The 18,296-nt window shown below is 36.7% G+C and overlaps 1 protein-coding gene and 2 long non-coding RNA genes across 3 annotated transcripts in view; 2 read left to right on the top strand and 1 right to left on the bottom strand.

The window, feature by feature from the left end:
* Positions 1 to 1,586: 1,586 nt before the first annotated feature.
* LOC113678983 (uncharacterized) lies at positions 1,587 to 10,716 on the top strand. The gene is made up of 4 exons (XR_016181163.1): positions 1,587 to 1,683; positions 1,801 to 1,895; positions 7,454 to 7,543; positions 10,635 to 10,716. It is a non-coding gene; the product is annotated as an uncharacterized LOC113678983 (long non-coding RNA).
* Positions 8,684 to 18,296, bottom strand: part of LOC113679007 (uncharacterized) — a 34,908-nt gene continuing 25,295 nt past the window's right edge. Inside the window, exons 32-41 of the mRNA XM_089187710.1 lie at positions 13,363 to 13,526; positions 12,498 to 12,584; positions 12,199 to 12,285; positions 11,947 to 12,033; positions 11,629 to 11,736; positions 10,829 to 10,915; positions 10,228 to 10,296; positions 9,857 to 9,934; positions 9,307 to 9,450; positions 8,684 to 9,194 (exon numbers count right to left, since the gene is read on the bottom strand). Of these exons, the coding sequence (XP_089043836.1) occupies positions 9,153 to 9,194; positions 9,307 to 9,450; positions 9,857 to 9,934; positions 10,228 to 10,296; positions 10,829 to 10,915; positions 11,629 to 11,736; positions 11,947 to 12,033; positions 12,199 to 12,285; positions 12,498 to 12,584; positions 13,363 to 13,526 (953 nt within the window). The 3' untranslated portion in view covers positions 8,684 to 9,152. The remainder of the gene's footprint in view (positions 9,195 to 9,306; positions 9,451 to 9,856; positions 9,935 to 10,227; positions 10,297 to 10,828; positions 10,916 to 11,628; positions 11,737 to 11,946; positions 12,034 to 12,198; positions 12,286 to 12,497; positions 12,585 to 13,362; positions 13,527 to 18,296) is intronic.
* Positions 15,138 to 17,065, top strand: LOC113678998 (uncharacterized). Its single transcript, XR_016181164.1, has 2 exons — positions 15,138 to 15,265; positions 15,429 to 17,065. It is a non-coding gene; the product is annotated as an uncharacterized LOC113678998 (long non-coding RNA).

Below are 18,296 nucleotides of genomic sequence, written 5' to 3'. Positions count from 1 at the left end.
AGTTCTTGATAAACAAACATATTTTTAAACGTGACATGCGACAGGCATTGCATTAGATGAGGTCGTAAACAAATTTTATGCCGAATTAAGAAAGACTCGAGTGTCAGGCAAATATTTTGAAATCGCCAACAGGCTCAGAAGCACACCTATCAACCTTTTAACCCCCAGAAATGATTAAAATGTAACTTCTCCCTATAATATCTAAACATTATCCAGCAAATAGGTCATGAGAATATTCAAACTTATCAGGAAGAAGTTTTTATCTCGATCTAACACCAAATTCTCATAACTGATTTACAAGGAAATTTCTAGCAGCTAGAGGGGAGAATTAACAATCAGATCTTGGGAATTAAAGGGTTAACTTTTCGGGTCGACAAGAGCTGATTGCGTCGCGTTCTGTCGTTATTTCCCACACAGTGCTCGTCAAATCAGTTACTTAAGATATGTAATCTTAAGGAGGCTGTTTGTTTTTCGAAATTGAATAAGCTATTGATGAGAAATAACAGGATTTATAATCGATCAAATATTTGTGTTCACTCTCAATTGGTCTAAACACATCACGTTACCGTCTAGTACGCTAAGTATCCTTTAAAATTTAATTCAAGATAAGACAACATTTCGCTGTTACAGGAAGAAGAGACATGTTTGTTTGCTCATTAAGTCGTACAGGAGAACAATGAAAAGTACTCATCTCACCCAGAAAAGGTTAGCTGTTTATAAGCATTTTTTCCCGCGCGTTGAAAAAACATTTTAAGGTTAATAAACACTGCGCTCTCAGAAAACTGTCCGCACCTCGGAACAAATAATGTCCGCGATGAAATATCCGAGCGCATTTCGCGCCAAGCGGGGGCTATTGTTTGTCTTTACAGAGAGATCAACAAAACGGTAAATTATAACGTGAGGAAACATTTCATATTCAAATGTACATCACGAGAATCTGCAAAAACATTTTTTAAATTCTAAGTAGCCTTGAGGTGTGTGAATTCCATAAATTTTACCTCCGAAATATTGCCATTACTACATCAATTCAACCACACGAATGTAAACTGCAGAGAATATCCAGATTTTGTTTTGACAATATTTTAAACAAGTTTTTGCGAAGGTCAGCGTTGTTTCAGAACCAATAATTTCCACGGAATATTGGAGCACATATTGAAATTCTTAAATTCTTGTCATGTTTAGAGTTCACCTTATTGTAAGAACTTGTGAAGTGTCCCTTTGAGTTATCGCTTTTTATTTCTTAGGCTCTAGCCTTTTGATCTCTATGTTCACAATTACTCGTGATAGTTCATGCTTGTTACACCAAGAATGAATAATGATCAAGGTGGTGAACCTTGCTTGAAATCAGAGTGCTCCGCGATCAGTAATTTTAACAGAAACTTCATTCACTCAAAAAGTCAGTAATTTTTAGAAAAATTACGGGATAGCAGTCAACAAGAGGCCAGCATCGAAGTTTTATTGAACAGATTCACTCATGAGTGACAGGGTCTTGTTTCATTTATTGTAAAAACGAATTATAAAAAATCTATTGTTGTTATAAAATGTAATTAAAATTATTATTTTCCTGTTGCTTCATTTTTAGACAAGGTTCATTCAAGGGAAAGATCACAAGAAAATGGAGGGATACAAAGCAATTGGAGGACAAAAAAAATCTGAAGGGAACATTTCGACTCTTAAGCAAAGGTAGGTTAATCTTTGAGTGGAAACATTTTAGTCGATTGCAAATACACACTACGAAAAAAAAAATCAATTCTTGCTGTAATTTGGTTACTTATCAATTATTTTTTTTCTTTCCCAAAGCAACTGTGGACAAGACTGCTGCTTACTCAAGTGTTGGATCACAAGCCACTGGAAGACGAAGTATGCGATGGGGAATAATCTGATCCTAGGCAAAGGTAGAATTAGTGTACAGCAGATCTTGAAAACATTTTTTCGGAGATTTATAAAATATTCCAGCAGAAGTTGTCGAAGAAACCAGTTCACAAGCCTTTAGCAATTATGGATGCCAATTCATTTTGAAGGGTGCAACAAGAAACGTTCTGCACAGCTAAGTTTCTTTATTGACTCTGCATGTTAAATTTTTGCTCAAAGTCGGTTTTGGTTGTGTCCTCGTGTACCGGTACACAAAAGAAGGAAACATTAACGAACTGCGTCATAAGTCCATGTATGGTTATGAAAACAATAGGAATTCCCTCGTGTACCGGTACACCAGGACAGCCCCTCGGTTTTCTTAGGTAACCCCTGTTCAAACGTCTTCAATTTTCCCGCCAAAAAACTTAGAAAAATACGGTGCCTCAAAATACACATGCGCCGGATTTTTTTTTTTTTTAATAAAGAGGTTATTTTCATGGCGCCCCAAAATACGTATGCGCCATCTTTTTTTTTTTTTTTGCTCCGGTGTTTAAATGTAGTCAGTTTTCAATGGCTATTTATTTATCTCTCAGTTCAATAAACTATAGTTCAAACACTTGCTATTGGTGTGAAATCCTTTATTGCTTGCAAGTCTATCATTAATTACAATGTGTAAATAAATATTTGTTCAAAAATATACTAAGTCTTTTGGCGGGAAAATTTGGAAAAATTTGCACAGAGTTTCCCCTTACACTATTTTTGGCAAAAAATTTACAAGACTTCATTTTAAAACTTTTTTCCCGCCAAAATATCCACTACCACATCAAGCAAAAATTTTCAAATTTACCTAACATTGCCTCCTGATCAAAAGTAACTACCATTGAGATGTTGTACATGGCGTGTAGTTGTAAAAGGCAACATGAAAAACTTTCCCTTGAATTTGGCCAAACATTTGATTTCAAATTTTTTTGTCTATTTTCTCGAGGGCAAACCGTTTTTAATTTTTATTTTTCTTATTGCCCAATTTTATGAAGGTAAACTGTCCTTGATTTTCAAGAATTTTAATGGAAAAATGTGAATAGTTTTCCATGCTGCCTTTCAAAACACGCTTACTATTAACTTTCTAAGATTTGTTGCTGTTTCACAGGAAAATTATTGAGGGCAAAAACTTTCTCCAAATTAGTTTCTTGTTCCAGAGAATTCGTTCCCCATGATTTGGCTTCTACCTCGATCTGCTCGTTTACAAATGTTCAAGACAACTCAGTTTCAATTTAGCTTTCTTCTTTCAAATTTTCAGAGCGTTTCATTGTTTTTTTTTCTTCGCTTTCTTAATGTTTTCGATAACTTTTGCCCTTTTAATTTGTTGGTGAAACAGCAAAGCTTAACTCTTCAACTCGTAATAAAAATTCTCCCTCCAAAACTGTTCAAGTTTATCGTACCGTAAATTGATTTAGAGATTTGATGACCAAATTCTTAACTTCGAAAATAATCTATCTGAGCGGTAGGGAGAACTTCTACTCTCAACTTTGAAATTTGAGAGTTAAGCTTAGTACTTAGTATTCAGAATATGTTACACAGCGTTATCAAGGGTGAACATCGAATGAAAATGATATGGACCACAGAAAGCATATAAAAGACCCAGAATTGCTTGCGTGAAGGTTACTTTGTAATCTCTTAACCTAACCCTTTCGTTCTGAAAGTATCCGAAATCTTGACTATTGTCTCACAAAGCTGTGAAACGCTTTTCAAAAAAAAATCACCGACTTGAATTCAACGACTGAACAAAACAAATTTGTTAAGAAAATGGAAGAGAAATCTATACGTGGCTTTTCAGTGAATAAAAAAAACTCTCACCTTCTGAACTCATTTGACATAAAATCTGGATTAAAATATCGCAATTGAAATTCTAAAAACCTAACAACTTATTTGTTATTTCCTAATGGGAAACAGCCCATCGAACTTGAAATAACTATTCTCTTCTTTTGGTTTGATTACACTTATGAAACTAAGGTAATCCTCTGTGTAGTTTTCTTCGATCGACAGTGTTTGAAATGGAAAACATTCGAATTCATTTTTGACTTTGCAAAGAAAAATTGTTTTTCTTGAAGCTCTGGTTGCACAATACAAGTTTTTTTTACAGTGAATCACTTTTGAAAATGTGTTGATGACGTTCTATCTTACCAAATAATTATACCTATGTGGTTGATGTTGTAGGATGTTGTTTGATGCAGGTGTGTAATCTGGTGCATTTACAACCAATCAATTCAGAATTCTTTCCAATACAACTGTTAAAAATGCAAGAGCGTAGCAACTCTACAAATTTCCTAAAGCTGTAAGAGCTGTTTCGTAAACAAAATTATCGAAGTATCAGATTTTCGGCCAAGCACGCCTCATTCAAATGAATTAAGTCGATGACCTTATCGCTCTTTCTGACATGGATTGCATAGGAGAATCATTGTGGACAAATTGTTTTTCTCGACGTCCATGTTGAGCAAAGCAAGTGGTAATTAAGCTGGCTTTTCGGTAATGCAAAAACAATCGTACTTGTAGCTATTACTTTGTTTCTATTATTCTGCTGTAAAGGAATATTTTATAATATATAATATAAATATATCGCGAAGGATCTCAATAGTCCGGACGGTTTTCATGAGCGTATATTTGCCTCTGTGGTCAATACAACCGGAAAGCCAATTAGCAGATATTTGGAGTATTTTTCGTCTGCTGTGTAAACATTCTCTGAAGTACTTCTAACTTCTAAAAGGATAGGATGTGACCAAAATCAACAGAAATGAAAGTTTTAAAGTGGCACTGTCAGACACAACCCTTTACATGCACATTAAAATATTTTCATTTGCATATTTGGTGAACATCGTAGTTTTCTGTTGTCAAGTTGTTCCTGTGTCAGGGTATTTTTGAATCAAGATGAACGTCTAGTCTTGTTGGTAAATGATGTTTAGAAAGTGCAAGTGTAGATTCTCTTCAGAGTTAAATGAAAACGAAATCGCTATTCACGTATCGTGTCCGTTCTCAACTATTTAACTTTAAAACTGTTTCGAATCAACATGTTGTCGGTGATTACCGTTATTGTGGCAACTAATCAATCGTAGCAAAACTTGTCAGTTGACAGTTTTCGTCGTGACCGTTTGTGATAAATTAGCTGTGTGAGAATTTCGTTTGATTTTGAAGAGTTAGTCGTCGAAAATCGTTTCATCAGCGTGGTTAGTCAGTCCGAGACCTTAGCAAAGTGTCGACCCCTGTTCTCGGTTTTTAGTCCCTCCCCCTTCGGTCGTAAAAAAAGGTCGTTTGGGTGATAGTAGTTCAGCATGATAATGACAGTTCTGATGAACAGTGGTAGACGTTTCACAGTCTGAGAAGAAATCGTCGTCAGCCCCTAGTGAAAAGTCGTTCATCAGTGAAACGTTTCATTTTGATAGGTTAGTTTGTAGTGACTCATATCTATCCTGTTTTAGTATGCAAGTCATTGGTCGTTCTTTTTTTTTTTCTATGTAACTAATATAATTTCCGTGAAAAAAAGATCCTTATTGTTGGAGAAAACGTGAATGTCTTTTCTATGAAGTCTGCATAAGCAGCACAGAGTTCTTAAAAGAAACTTATTGTAGGGTGTTGTTGCTACAGTGCCACCTTAAAATATTCAGTTGGGACATAATCCTATCACTCACTTTTCAATACATCTACCACTCACCTTGAAAAAATAGTGGCTTAAATAGGTGGCGCAATTTAGGAATTTTATTTGAACGCATTTGCAGTTTCGAGTCATCATGATGAATTTCAAAATCCCGTTGTTAATTCCACCGTTCCGTTTTCTTTGATTTTTGATTAAAATTCTAGTTGTCAATAGGTGACAAATTTTAAATTATTCCCAAATGCCCTTCTTACAAAAATACAGCGATAGCAGAATTGATTAAGCCACAATTTTTCAAGGGAGTGTGTATAATGAATAAGTCTTATCTCTGTCTTGTCTTGCAATTTATATTTCTGATAGATTCCCCATAAATGTCTTTGTCTTTAAATCCAAGTCATCTCATTCCTTCAGCTCTTCTTCTAAAAATAAGACGAATAAATGACAAATTTAGCCAATAAATAAGAAAAGTCTCATAATTTAAAGAAAATTAAACTTAAAGATTAAACCTGAAGACAGGATTTTTGCAACAAACGAAGATTAGGTTAAACTTCACCAATTTAAAGTTTTAATGTCAGAAAGAGCGATAAGGTCATCGACTTAATTCATTTGAATGAAGCGTGCTTGGCCGAAAATTTGATACTTCGATAATTTTGTTTACGAAACAGCTCTTACAGCTTTAGGAAATTTGTAGAGTTGTTACGCTCTTGCATTTTTAACAGTTGTATTGGAAAGAATTCTGAATTGAATTGTTAAAGTAAGGGAATGCAAAAGCTCGTTCAACGCGTGCATGTGGTCGCGTAAAGATTTATGTGAACTGTTTTGGCCGACTGAAAAGCTTGTGTGCAAAACAGAACTGTTCAATGACAAAGTTTGGTACTCTATGTTTGCGTTCTTTAAGTCCTTCTTAAATTTTAAGGTTTCGAAGAAATGTTTAGAGGAAACCATATCTTACTCGCTGTAATTGACCATTGCTTCGACAACGAACGGTTCTCAACTTTATGATAGAAATTTTAGAATTTGCTAGAAGCTAATAAAGATTTAAAGGTGCTCACCTTTGCGTTGATGTGAAGGTAAAGTCTGAAGGCATGCACATTTCGTCTCCTTCCAGAGCCCCGAATTTATCTTGAGATAGAAAACCAAATAGACATCCTCATACTTTGGCGTTTTTACTCAAAATGATGCCATTCCATCAAATTCATGAATATTGATTCTAAGCAAAGTGACCAATAACAAGACAATAGGTCAGAAGCCAACATGTGAAATATGCAAATGATTGTCTTTCCAAGAACCCGCCCTGCTGACAAAATTAGAAAAATTGGAAGTTTGAATAAAATCAGATTAAAGCATAACACTGGAAAGCCGTTTCTTTTTTAAGATTCACCCGCATTATATGCTGGTACATTAATACGGAAAATATTTCAAGAAGTCGTGCGGTTGTTTTGGCATGAAAAACGGTAGCAGATGGCGCGCAGTAGTTGGGAGTCGGTGCTTTGTTAGCGTTAACGGCGATGAGGGTAGAAGGTAGTTTATCTGTTTGCCTTTCAGCCGTCTATCTAATAATATGTGAACACATCTGCGCTTTTGTAATGAAAGATAAGATATTTGACTGAATAAAGCCTATATTTTGATTCAATGATGACAATATAAATGATGACGCTGCGCACGGTTTTTTCCTCCATAGTCTTTCCGGGGATTTCCGAATTCCCCCAAGGTGAAAAAAGAAATCCTTCATAATAGGGAAAAAGGCAAATAGGGACGGAGGAACATCTGAGAAACTCAACTAGGCACAAGAGAATTACTTAGGGAGGGAGGAGACGCCTTCAGTCACAAGACGCGCGGGGAGCGTGAACGCTAGGAGGTCTGGAGATAGCCCAAAAGTGATTAATGCTGAAGAATGCTTTTGTAAAGAAATTAATGCTTAAATGCTAAGTATGACCAGAATCTGCTTTCTCCTTACAGTAACACTGCTGAAACTTTTATGAGGATCATGAGAATAGAAGAAATTATGGCCAGCTCAAGAAGATCTTAATTGTTCGACAAATTCTCCGTGTAAGTACTGGGTATGAGAGAACAGTAGGGAGAACTTGCATGCTGATGTTGGGGTGTAAAGGGCTACGTTTGAGGTTGAATAAGGTATGCAGTGAAGATATTTCATAAAAAATAATCCCTAGAAAGGTATTAGAACGTGGTAAAAGAAACGGAAGGGGGAAGATAGCGAGAAGACACCTGGGAAATAACTTAAATACATAAATTAGAAAAACAAATAGAAACTTCCATCGCCGATATCACTTAAGACTTTTAACCTCAAGAAATTATAAACATCTAACTTCTAACAATTTCAATTAAATATTTGGCAAAAAATGACGAAAATAGCCGAACTTATCTCCGAGTTTTCAAAGAAATTTAAAGTAACCATAAGGGAGAATTAATAGTCAGATCTTGGAGCCAACCTAAACCGTGCTGCGTAGGCGCTTAAATAAGCTACGCAAAATAGTTATAATTGGGACAAATTCACAAGAAGTGCGTAAGAAATTATTTAAAGAAACGCGTAAGGAACGCATCAGGTAACGACAAACTAAATGACACCAAGAATTAAGTGTTCATGAAGGAGCGTATTCTAATTATATAAGGAAATGGTCCGAAAATTCATTAGCCAAGGTGTCAGGAAAAGTGGATTCATTTGGAACATCTGAGGGGAGTTAATCAAAGTGCATCAAAATTACAGCAGGGAACGCGTCGGAAATAAGTCGATTGGGGAACGTGATGATTAATATGAAATTGAACTGAAAAAACACTTGGAAAAATTTGACTAATTGCTAAGTCAATTCATCAAGAGCAAAACATCCAAAGGAAAACGGATCGGATAATATTTAGTAAAATGCATCTCGATCGAAATGTGGAAGGCTTGAGATATAACTTAAATGCATCAGTTGGAAATGCAAAAGGAACACGTGCGGAGTAATGAAGCTACCGCTGTTCCAGTGCATATGGAGTCTCGTTCACAGCAGTTCTTTGGGATGTCACGCGCGCCTCTTGAGGGAGTGTTGCGTGACATCGTGACATTTCGACTACGAATTAGAATTGCGTATATGGAACTTTTGGGTTACCCTTTATGGCAGGGAGCTGGACTTTGGCAAACTCCATTCAGTTTATTCAGCTCTGGTGATAAATTAAGATGTCAACTGAAAATTTTGAAGTAAATTGTTTAATTCCATTCATCTCTATTTCCACGTGTGGGTGATAAGGTTGCATACTAAATCTACTTCTGCAGCAAATCTTCTCAATTTGTCCACTAATAAGAAAGACAATAAATTATTGTAAAGTAGTGAACTAAAGTGTACATGCATATCAAGCTACAGGCCTCTGCAATTTCAGAAATTTTCACATGAAAGAGGATGCTGAGCTTATAACACTGTCAACAAAGTAAACCAAGACCTCCTTCAGAAAACTAATAATTTATAAACAACGTCTTGAGTCAGAGAAAAATATTTTACATCACAGCTCAGTTCTATAAACATTGTAGTTGGACGATACACAAATCGATAAGCATATTTTTCTGGTCTCATTTTGTTCAAGTAATAAATAAGAAATTAGCATGTTCAGAAGTGCTATGAGGCTGTTCCTTGTGTACTATCTCTTCATATCCGTGTGAATGCTATCATGTGTCCTTCAGGTATGTTTCTAACAGTTGATTTGTAAGCTGCGAAAAAAAAAACAGAAAAAGATTTAATATTGAACAAGATTTTGGAATTCTTAGCTGTGATGTCATTCAGTTTTGCCCATCTCTACAACTTATTTGAACCACCACTTACATTGACGAACTTGTCTGTAAGTTCCATCGTTAATTCATCTTCGGTCATACCGTGAGGTACAAGTGAACTCAAAGACGAAGACGGGTTTATATTGAGGTAGTTCTCAATCCTTTCTTTGGGCAAGTAGTCCTGTCTGGCTCTCATCTGAAACGATTTTGTAGAAAACGAAAAAAGGGTTAGAGATTCATTGGTATAGGAAGTATTTCCCAATAGGGAGGGGGTTTCCTACTGTAACGTCTTAGCAGGAGTAGGCCAGGTTGCTTTGTATTAAATCTAAATTTTCTTAACAAGGCTACAGCTATTTTGACGCCTCAGCATGCAAGAAAATGGAAGTAGATGGAAAAGCTAATATTTCTGCGTTTTAAGTTCTCCCTCTCGGGGTTAGTATGGAAGATCTCACCAAGGGAAAAGGTATGGGTAGGGTGGGAGGGGAAAGAAGGTCTCAAAGTTCCTGCTTCTAAAATATTGTGGCCATGATACCTTTTATAATTCGTTAACTTTCAAACCGGAAACAGTCACAAACTGACCGTGTAAGAAGAATTATTTATACCTTCGGCGCAGGAAGTTCTTCTGCTCTTCTGGCGTCTGATAATCGAACATAAACTGAACTACCTTCCAAAAGCTTAATCTTGGAGAACAAAAAACAAGAAACGTTAAGCAATTGTAAGTCACATTTTCATCGCATGAGAAAATAAATAAAAGAAAGCGTTACAGAAGAGCGTTCGCCCATGCTTTGGAAAGATCTCCGTTGTGATCGACATGAAACTCCTGATGACAATTATAAAAGAATTTCCGTAAGACAAATTATGGGAATGGAGAAACTTATCAGCTGCAGGGTGTTATCTTGATGCAACACCAAATTCTCTCCACAAATTAACCAGAAAATGAACAGCAACCAGGAAGGAGAATTGCCAATCTTACCGCCTTTCTTCTCCGAAAGTTGGCAAGCACATTGTGACAGTTATCGCTTTCAAGAGAATTAAGCACAGCCTGCAAAAGAATAAAAAGAAATAAGTCGAAACGAAATATAAAAAAGTTAATAACTTGGAAAATAAAGATCTCATTAGTTTATTACAAATTTTGAGAACTAGAATGCCTTCTATTCAACCAGGAGAGGATTTTTAAACTAAACGTTTGACAACAGCGATGACAGTCTTCGACTAAATGTTCGAGACAATCTTATTTGTTTCCATGAAAAACAGCAATTTCATGTAATCCCCTTCTCCTTCCCATCACAATGTAACCGATTTTCAAAGTTTCTACAGTTTTCTAAATATTTTTGCCAAAGATTGTTGGTTTCCATCGAAACATTCTTGTTATTTCGATAGAAGCATCCACGTTTGCTTAGCGGTGTACAGATGGACCCAGCGAGGCTGGTGAGGATAAACGAAAAAATCTGGACAATGAAGGTTCGACTTTAGTTTGTCATAAACAGCCTACCATTGACTATCATGCAACATACTTTGTACCTTTAATAAGCCAGACACAATCATACTGTTCTAATTATATGATCTAGGAGTACCTCAGGGAGGTCCCCAGTGTACAGAGGAAGCTGATAACAACCGTTCATAACATAACCTTCATCAAACACTTGAACAGCGGTCCACGCCTAAAAGAAAACAAAATGTAAAACAAACACAAAACAACAACATAAAAATTTACCTCTAAAATATATATCGAGTTGACGATTCTAGGATTCCTCATATTTCATTACTTCTGTCGGTATTAAAACTTTGTGCTTCTTTCACAGACAAAACTCTTCTAACTAGTAACACAACAAGATAAGATCCGTAATCCAGCATTGAACCCTTTCACTCCCAAGAGTAAGCAAAAGAGAACTTATTTCAATAAGAAGGCCACGAGGAGAAAGAAAGATGTCAACTTCAGGGTACCACTTAATACCAAATTCTCGAAACTAAAAATAAAAGAAATGTAAGGCAGACTGTATGGAGAATTGATTTTTAGATCAAAGGAGAGGATAAGATATATGTGTAAATCAAGTAACCTTTCAAAAGTTTAATCATTTAAAACTACAGGTTTTCAAAAATTCAGTTACGTAGATGCCTTAAATGATTAACCCTTTGACTCCCAAGATCTTATTAGTAATTCTCCTTACTGTTTGCCATTTAGTTCTTGTGATGTCAGTTTAGAGAATTTGGGATTGGATCAACTAATAATTCCCTAGTTGATATTCTTCTCTATTCTCATCACCTACCTGCTTGATATTGTACTGATATTGTAAGGAGAAATTCTGTTTTGGTCACTCATGGGAGTTAAAGGGTTAGATTAATAGAGAATCTGAAGGAGTCTGATACCACGAACCTGTCCTTGTAAACTGTAAGATGTTTTGGTCTGAGTAGTGTCCAATACTAACTCATGAAGGTGGACGATAACAACCATGCACCTGTGATAAATACGGCGGGGAAAAACCTGCCAAACAAGCCAACAATGTGAAACAGTTAGGTGCCGAGTGGTGTCGAAGTATGGAGAAAGTTCACTTGAGGGCAAAATAACCTACAGAAAATAACTTCGCCCTAACAAATGCGATCTTCATATCTTTATCATGGTAACGCATGCAGCAGTAGAACAAAAAGTGATATTCCTCAATTCGCACATAAATAAGCCAAATGCTTCCCTAACCTTCAGTCCATCTTTCCACACAGGAGAGGCAACACTACTGGAGTACACTGGTTTTGTTACGTGGTTCAGCGAGTCCTCTCTGGCACCCTTAAAAAAGCAATTACGAACAAAGGAATAAGTGAGGAAAGAAGAAAACAATACGACGTGTGATCCTACACTTTACCATGTCTTGAGAATTCAACACAGATCTGGCTTAAAAACCCACCAGAAAAAAAAAAAAGAAAGAGTCTACCAAAGTTTTCTTTCACTCACCCGATAAAATGACCCGGGAGGCGATAGACAGTAGCTGACCAATGTAAAATTGGACCATGGTAAATTCTGCGCAGCATCCACGGAGATCTGGTATTCGTTGCAAAATAGAAAAATTTCCAAGCGTCAGAACATATCAATAATTGTAAAAGTGATTACAACTATCAAACAGGAGGTGAAAAATTCGAATTTGTTTCAATCCTTATTGCGCGAGCATAAAACTGTACATTTTAACCTCGATGATATTCACTGATGGACAACTGACCATCATAAATCCAAGTACGTTGATATTCTATGCATACCTTTAATCCGTGCATAACGTGGTATAGAGCAACATAGCTAAGGTCCAAATCACCCGGCAAAGCATCGATATTTCGAGTGAGGCGAGTCTATACATATAAAAAACAAAAACAAAATACAACAGGATTACTGTAGACTAGTCTTAGACACGTACATGATCTCATGCAAGATTAAGACTAACCATTGAATGAATGACAGTGAATAACTGAATGAAGGACTGAAACAACGGACGAACAATCAAACAATTGACTGATTGATTGAATCGACTGACTCGCCGGCTGGCTAACTGACTGAATGACACACTAACCGACTGATTGGCTGACTGCATAACAAATAGACTGACTACCCGACTGACCGATCGACCAAACGATTGACTGACAAACTGACTGTCTGGCTGGCTGATTAACTGACTGAAAGTATGACACATTGCATGATTGAGCGACTATTTGTTTCAATTCATAGATTTGATATCATAATAGTAATAGGCTCAGTCTATCAGTTGCAATCTTATTGACAGACTAACCAACCAGAAGCAGTGGAAAGATAGTTATGAAGACTAAATATAACTAACCAAGATTTAAGGATTAGAAATGACCAGCTGGGGACCGTTTCTCGAATGTCCAGTCAACTTAACGAGCCCGTAAAGTCGCTTTGCTTTCATTTAAGATGGGGTCCCAAAATGTTTGAAAATTAAATGATAAAAATATCAGCTCAAGAAACAAAATGGAGTGGTTAGATGGTCACAACCTACCTCTCTATTCTTTAAATCTAAATTTTGAAATATGGCTTCGTGCTGATAAGTTACCAGGACTTTCAAGAAAAAGGCCCAGTGGTCTCGAATAAAATCGGCTCAGACGATTAACTTACCTTGATCCAGCTTTCTATCACTCTGTCTTTCTTTAGTTTATGTTCCTGACCATCTCCTATGAATTTTATTGCCTCACGAGTCTTGATTGGTTGTCTCTTAACCATACTGTGATATATCTGGCACTCTCCCAGGGTGGGCTCACAAGAGAGGGAGTAATATGCTCCTGGGAAGAAACATAAAGTCTTGAATGATTAGAACGAAAGAAAAAAAGAACTTCTTTGAAACCGATAACATAAGGCTGAGTTAACTACAAATTTGCTTTTAAGTTAGTTTAGAGAATTATAATATTACATCAAGATGATTTGATATTAAGACCTTTGTGCTGAATAACGTAGTGAAATTGTTACTCGTTACATGTTGAACGATCCTCTTCGGGAGCTTAAGGGTTAAGAATCCAATCCCATGAAATAAAACCAGTCGAACTTCTGTGCAACCAATAACTTAAGGCAGAGTTAACTGTGTCTTGTTGATAGAGAGATATATATATAGAGAGAGAGAGAAGCAGTGTGAGGACCGTTCATATCGAAAGGTTCTAACCAATAAGCCCCAGAAAAAATTTAAAACATGTCACAAGCCGAATCATCGGCTAAAAGGGTGTTATCTCGATATAAAACCAACTTCTCTTGACTTTTTTTACAAGAAAATGTATGGAGCTTGAAGGGACATTACTTGTCGAATATTGGAGTTCAAAGGTCTTCATGAATTAAACGTATGGATCGGCACAGTATTAGGACCAAACAGCCAAGCAAATGTGGAGAGGTGGCCACCATAAAAGGCTAGCCTCTACTGGAGGTTTTATTGCAACACAAGAGACTATGCGATGTTGTCATTAGCCTCATTATAAGTGCAGCAGGACGCGCTTCCCCACCAGCCGAAAGGTTTGAGACGAGTCTGAGAGGTTTTCTAGGGGCCTGGCACCAATAATGAGACCCTCATTATCAGTACCAGACCCCTTACAGACCTTTCGCCGGTTCACGTGGCTCAAGGCTTTGTACTTTGCCGCAGGCGAAGAAAAGTTCGTGCCGAAGTGCTATGCTGCCATCAGGGTAATTTAGCATTATCAACTGAGTTGATAACATGAATTGGCCACCATAAATTGGCCACCGCTAAGACCTAGCTCATGACCTTCACTGTGACTATTTCAAAATGTTACTAAGCTTTCAATAGTCATTCTTTCACGTTAAGTATCGATGGTGACCCGAGCAAAGCTACTTAAAGTTAATAAGGTGAAACCACAAAAACAGTTTATGGTGATTTCCGGAAAGGATTGCGCTCTAACATCACAAATCTACGCAACTTACACGGAATTACTGAATAATCGTTCAATAAATAATGTCACGTGAAATAACACGAATACAAGGCTTCAAATTTCCATAATATGACTGAGAAAAACACTCGAGTCCTTTAAAAGAAAGAATGTCATTGTTACAATTATACCTAGCGATAAGGAATTTTATCATTAGCCGCATATCAGGCATGCTCACAAATCAGGCAAAAGGTAAGCGAAGTAACACTTTCGAGGAAGGCAAAGAGTGGAAAAATTTGAATCCTCAATCATATTAAACAGTTTGACCTCATGTTATTTAGAAACAGCTCAGTAATGAAGCACATAATGTTGGCAAGAGAACAAGGAATTTCTTCCAGAAGGAAACAAAGATGAGTAAAGATCCCTTCCTAATACAATTTGAAAATTAGGTGGCACAAAAGTTGAGCATCCAGCTGAGAAATTATAGAGGTTAATAAAAATAAAATTAGAGCCTAAAACACATCCGTCAGGTGACAATCGATTCATAATAGAGACACATCCTGCCTACACATTTGTTGTGGTTACCCTCCAAGGTTGAGTGACAACAAAAGTTGATAAACACGCAGTTCGAAGACTTGAACCACGAAATTGCACAGGTTCGTATCAAATTTTTCAATTGCTGAGCTTTCCTCGCTTGCCCACTAAGTAGAAAAGAAGCGCAAGGAAAAAAAACTCCTAGACAAGAAACCTTTAACACGTGATTTCTCTTTTATACGTCACAAATCAAAACTCTTCCCACGCAAAATAAAATTCGATTAGTTGCAGAAATATACAAAGAGCTGGCAAAACAAGTCCATACGCCTTGAAAACTTCCGCAAAATTTCCTTAGGAGCGGACGTAAAACAGCCTAACACAAGTCTTGGACAGATTACCATTGGGGTCATTTCAATTCAGCGGTTCCACTATTTACCATGAAAAACGTCGAGCGACAGAGAGTGCGAGGCAATCAGGCAATGAAGTACGAAGATGCCATGAAACAGGCGTTTCACGAAATATATCAGAATCTCAGAGTGATTGAAGAGGGAACAAAAAAGAAACGAGAGAAATTAGACCTTCAACGACGGAGAGGGAGTGCTCCTCCTACAACGCTTAGAAAAACAACAGCTGCTTTTGAGAGAGCAAGGACAGATGCTGTAAGAAAGGTGTCAACGCCACAACCGGTGCGTTGCTCTAAAGTGAAGGGAGACATATGAATTTTAACTTAAACTGAGGTTTGAAATCAAGAGTGTTTGAGTGTTAAAAACGATGAAGATGTGAGCAATGAAAACTTTTTGTCAACGGAGCCACCATTGTTTTAATCTGTAATTTGCCAAGAGAAGTTCAATGTTTCCGCGTCATCGATGAGCGATTACAAAGTGGAAACACCTCAGGAGAAAACACAACCAACTTGCAGCAAGGTTAGACCAACCAGTTTGAACGTTGAAAGAATATTTTGTGAATCACAAATATCATCTGCTGATACTCCTATGAGAGAAACTGCCTTGGTTGCATCGCTGTTTGCTTGCTGTAATTAACAACATAACCATAGGGATCAGTATACGCAGTCGAGTAACGAGAGTTTTCACTCGTGTGAAGTAAGGCACTTTTAATCATGCAAATACCCATGCTACTCACTACGACTGTTCGAAAGAAGGTCACGTTATTCCAGGATTAGAAGTTAACCTAGGTAATGATTTCTTCTTCGGTAAAAGCGTATATTATGGTTAACCTTTCGTGGTGTTTCATGCGAAGAAAACAAAGTATACACTAAACAGATTTCTACGAAGCTATAAAATTCAGTTCACAAAAATCTACCGTTGCTGTGGATGAACTTTACTAACCGTTTTGAACTACTACGTCTATTTAATATGATCTGTGGTCTAATTAACGAGTTTGGAATCTCATAACATTGATTATTCAAAGAATACTGATTGATAGCAGCCGTGGAAAATCTAAGTTATTTACCAGCTATGGATTTCTTTAGACACATGGTGTTGCTCTCTGAGGTGGCAGGGCTTAGGCAAAAAGAGTGAATCATGACATGACCTTATATTTCGAGAGCAAAAATGCTTAGTTTCTTTAAAAAAAATATCGTGTGTTTTGAACACTGTTTTGAGGTGGCAAATTCTATGCATTAGTAATGAGGAAAAATAGTCTATGCTCGATTTAACTAAGCAATCATCTGAGAGGAAAGTTAATTGGCAAAAAACTTCTCTTTTACTAAAGATATGTTTTTGCTCAACATCATGACTTTTTACTTTGTCTCAAAAGCATTTTAAGCCAAGTTATCATTTATGTTAATAGAATCACTAGACGAATCTACTGAAATTTCAGACGAATGCCATAAGGTCAAAACACAGATCTAAAACAAAGAGAGATTAGACACATAAGATAATAAAATCCTTCTCATGAAACAATAATGTATAAAATAACATTGGGAAATTTAATTCTAACACGATAAAAACAAGCGTGTATATTGTCACGCTTTTGGAGTGAAATATGTTCAATGACAAAACCGCAAAGCGTGTGTCATGTAAGATCTAGGAGCGATGTGAAATCAAGTGTGCAATTATCTATTCCTGAGTGGTCAGTAAGGTCAGAGTTCTTTAAGTTTTTTTAAGGTGCAAAGTTTTCCCCGTGATTTTCAAATGTAATTTTTGTTGAACAGGGTACGTGATGGTATTGAGTTGATTCATTTAATGCTGATTCGCTTCACTTCAGGAAAAGAGTGCAAATTAGGGGGACCTGTTAATTTGCTTTGTTTTAAAAATATTTCGCAAGCCAATCTCATCTTGTGATGATCAATTAGTTTTGCTCAAAATGCAAAAAAAAAAAAAAAAAGAAAAGAAAAAGCCTGCATTTCAAGTTTTAAAACGCTGACAAACAAATGGTAACCTATGAAAGTTGAGGTGAAGTGGTTTAATTGAGTGGTCATTTCATAAGTTTTCGGACAATGCAATAATTTACTTAAGCAGTAAAAAAGGTCATTGGATCATGGAGCTGTTGTTTGGTATGACGTTTGCAAAGTTTAAGTTGATTATCTCGAAACATTGTGTTATAAACAGAATAAGGAAGAATGCAAATGTTAATCTCTGTTATGATGGAATAGATAAATATGATATTCATCTTTAGTCGAATAATATCATTATTAATTTCTCTTCTTAACTAAAAAAGACCTACACCAAGGTACGATTTGAACATCAGGTGAAGGAGAGGTCAAGCCAATATCGTTGCTTTCACTTTGCATATTAGCATAACGATAAGATTTTGCTACGACAGACAAGAGGGAACCAAGCAGCTCGTCAAGACTAATACAGTGAAAACAGTTTCAAAATAAAATGTTACAATACCGTGTTATATTTTGTTACATCGTTCGTTCGGGAAGTTCGAAATTGCGTGGGTTCGTTACATAGGGGCTTACGTCAAAGGTTTGTCATATCGTGAGCACGCTTTATCAGGGATTTGTCATATCGGGGGTTCGTAATACTAGGACCCCGTTATATCAGAGACTCGTTACATTGGAGGTTCGTTACATTAGACATTCGTCATATTGGGGGTTTGATATGGCGAGGATTAGTTGGATGGGGTGGGGGGGGATAGTTATTTGGGGATTGTTATATAAGAGAGCTAACTGTAATGGAGGGGCTT

This window comes from Pocillopora damicornis, chromosome 11 (assembly GCF_964200805.1).
Source record: "Pocillopora damicornis chromosome 11, jaPocDami1.2, whole genome shotgun sequence".
NCBI lineage: Eukaryota > Metazoa > Cnidaria > Anthozoa > Scleractinia > Pocilloporidae > Pocillopora > Pocillopora damicornis.
Note: the sequence above shows the minus strand (reverse complement) of the source record. Positions and strands in the feature narration are given on the sequence as shown.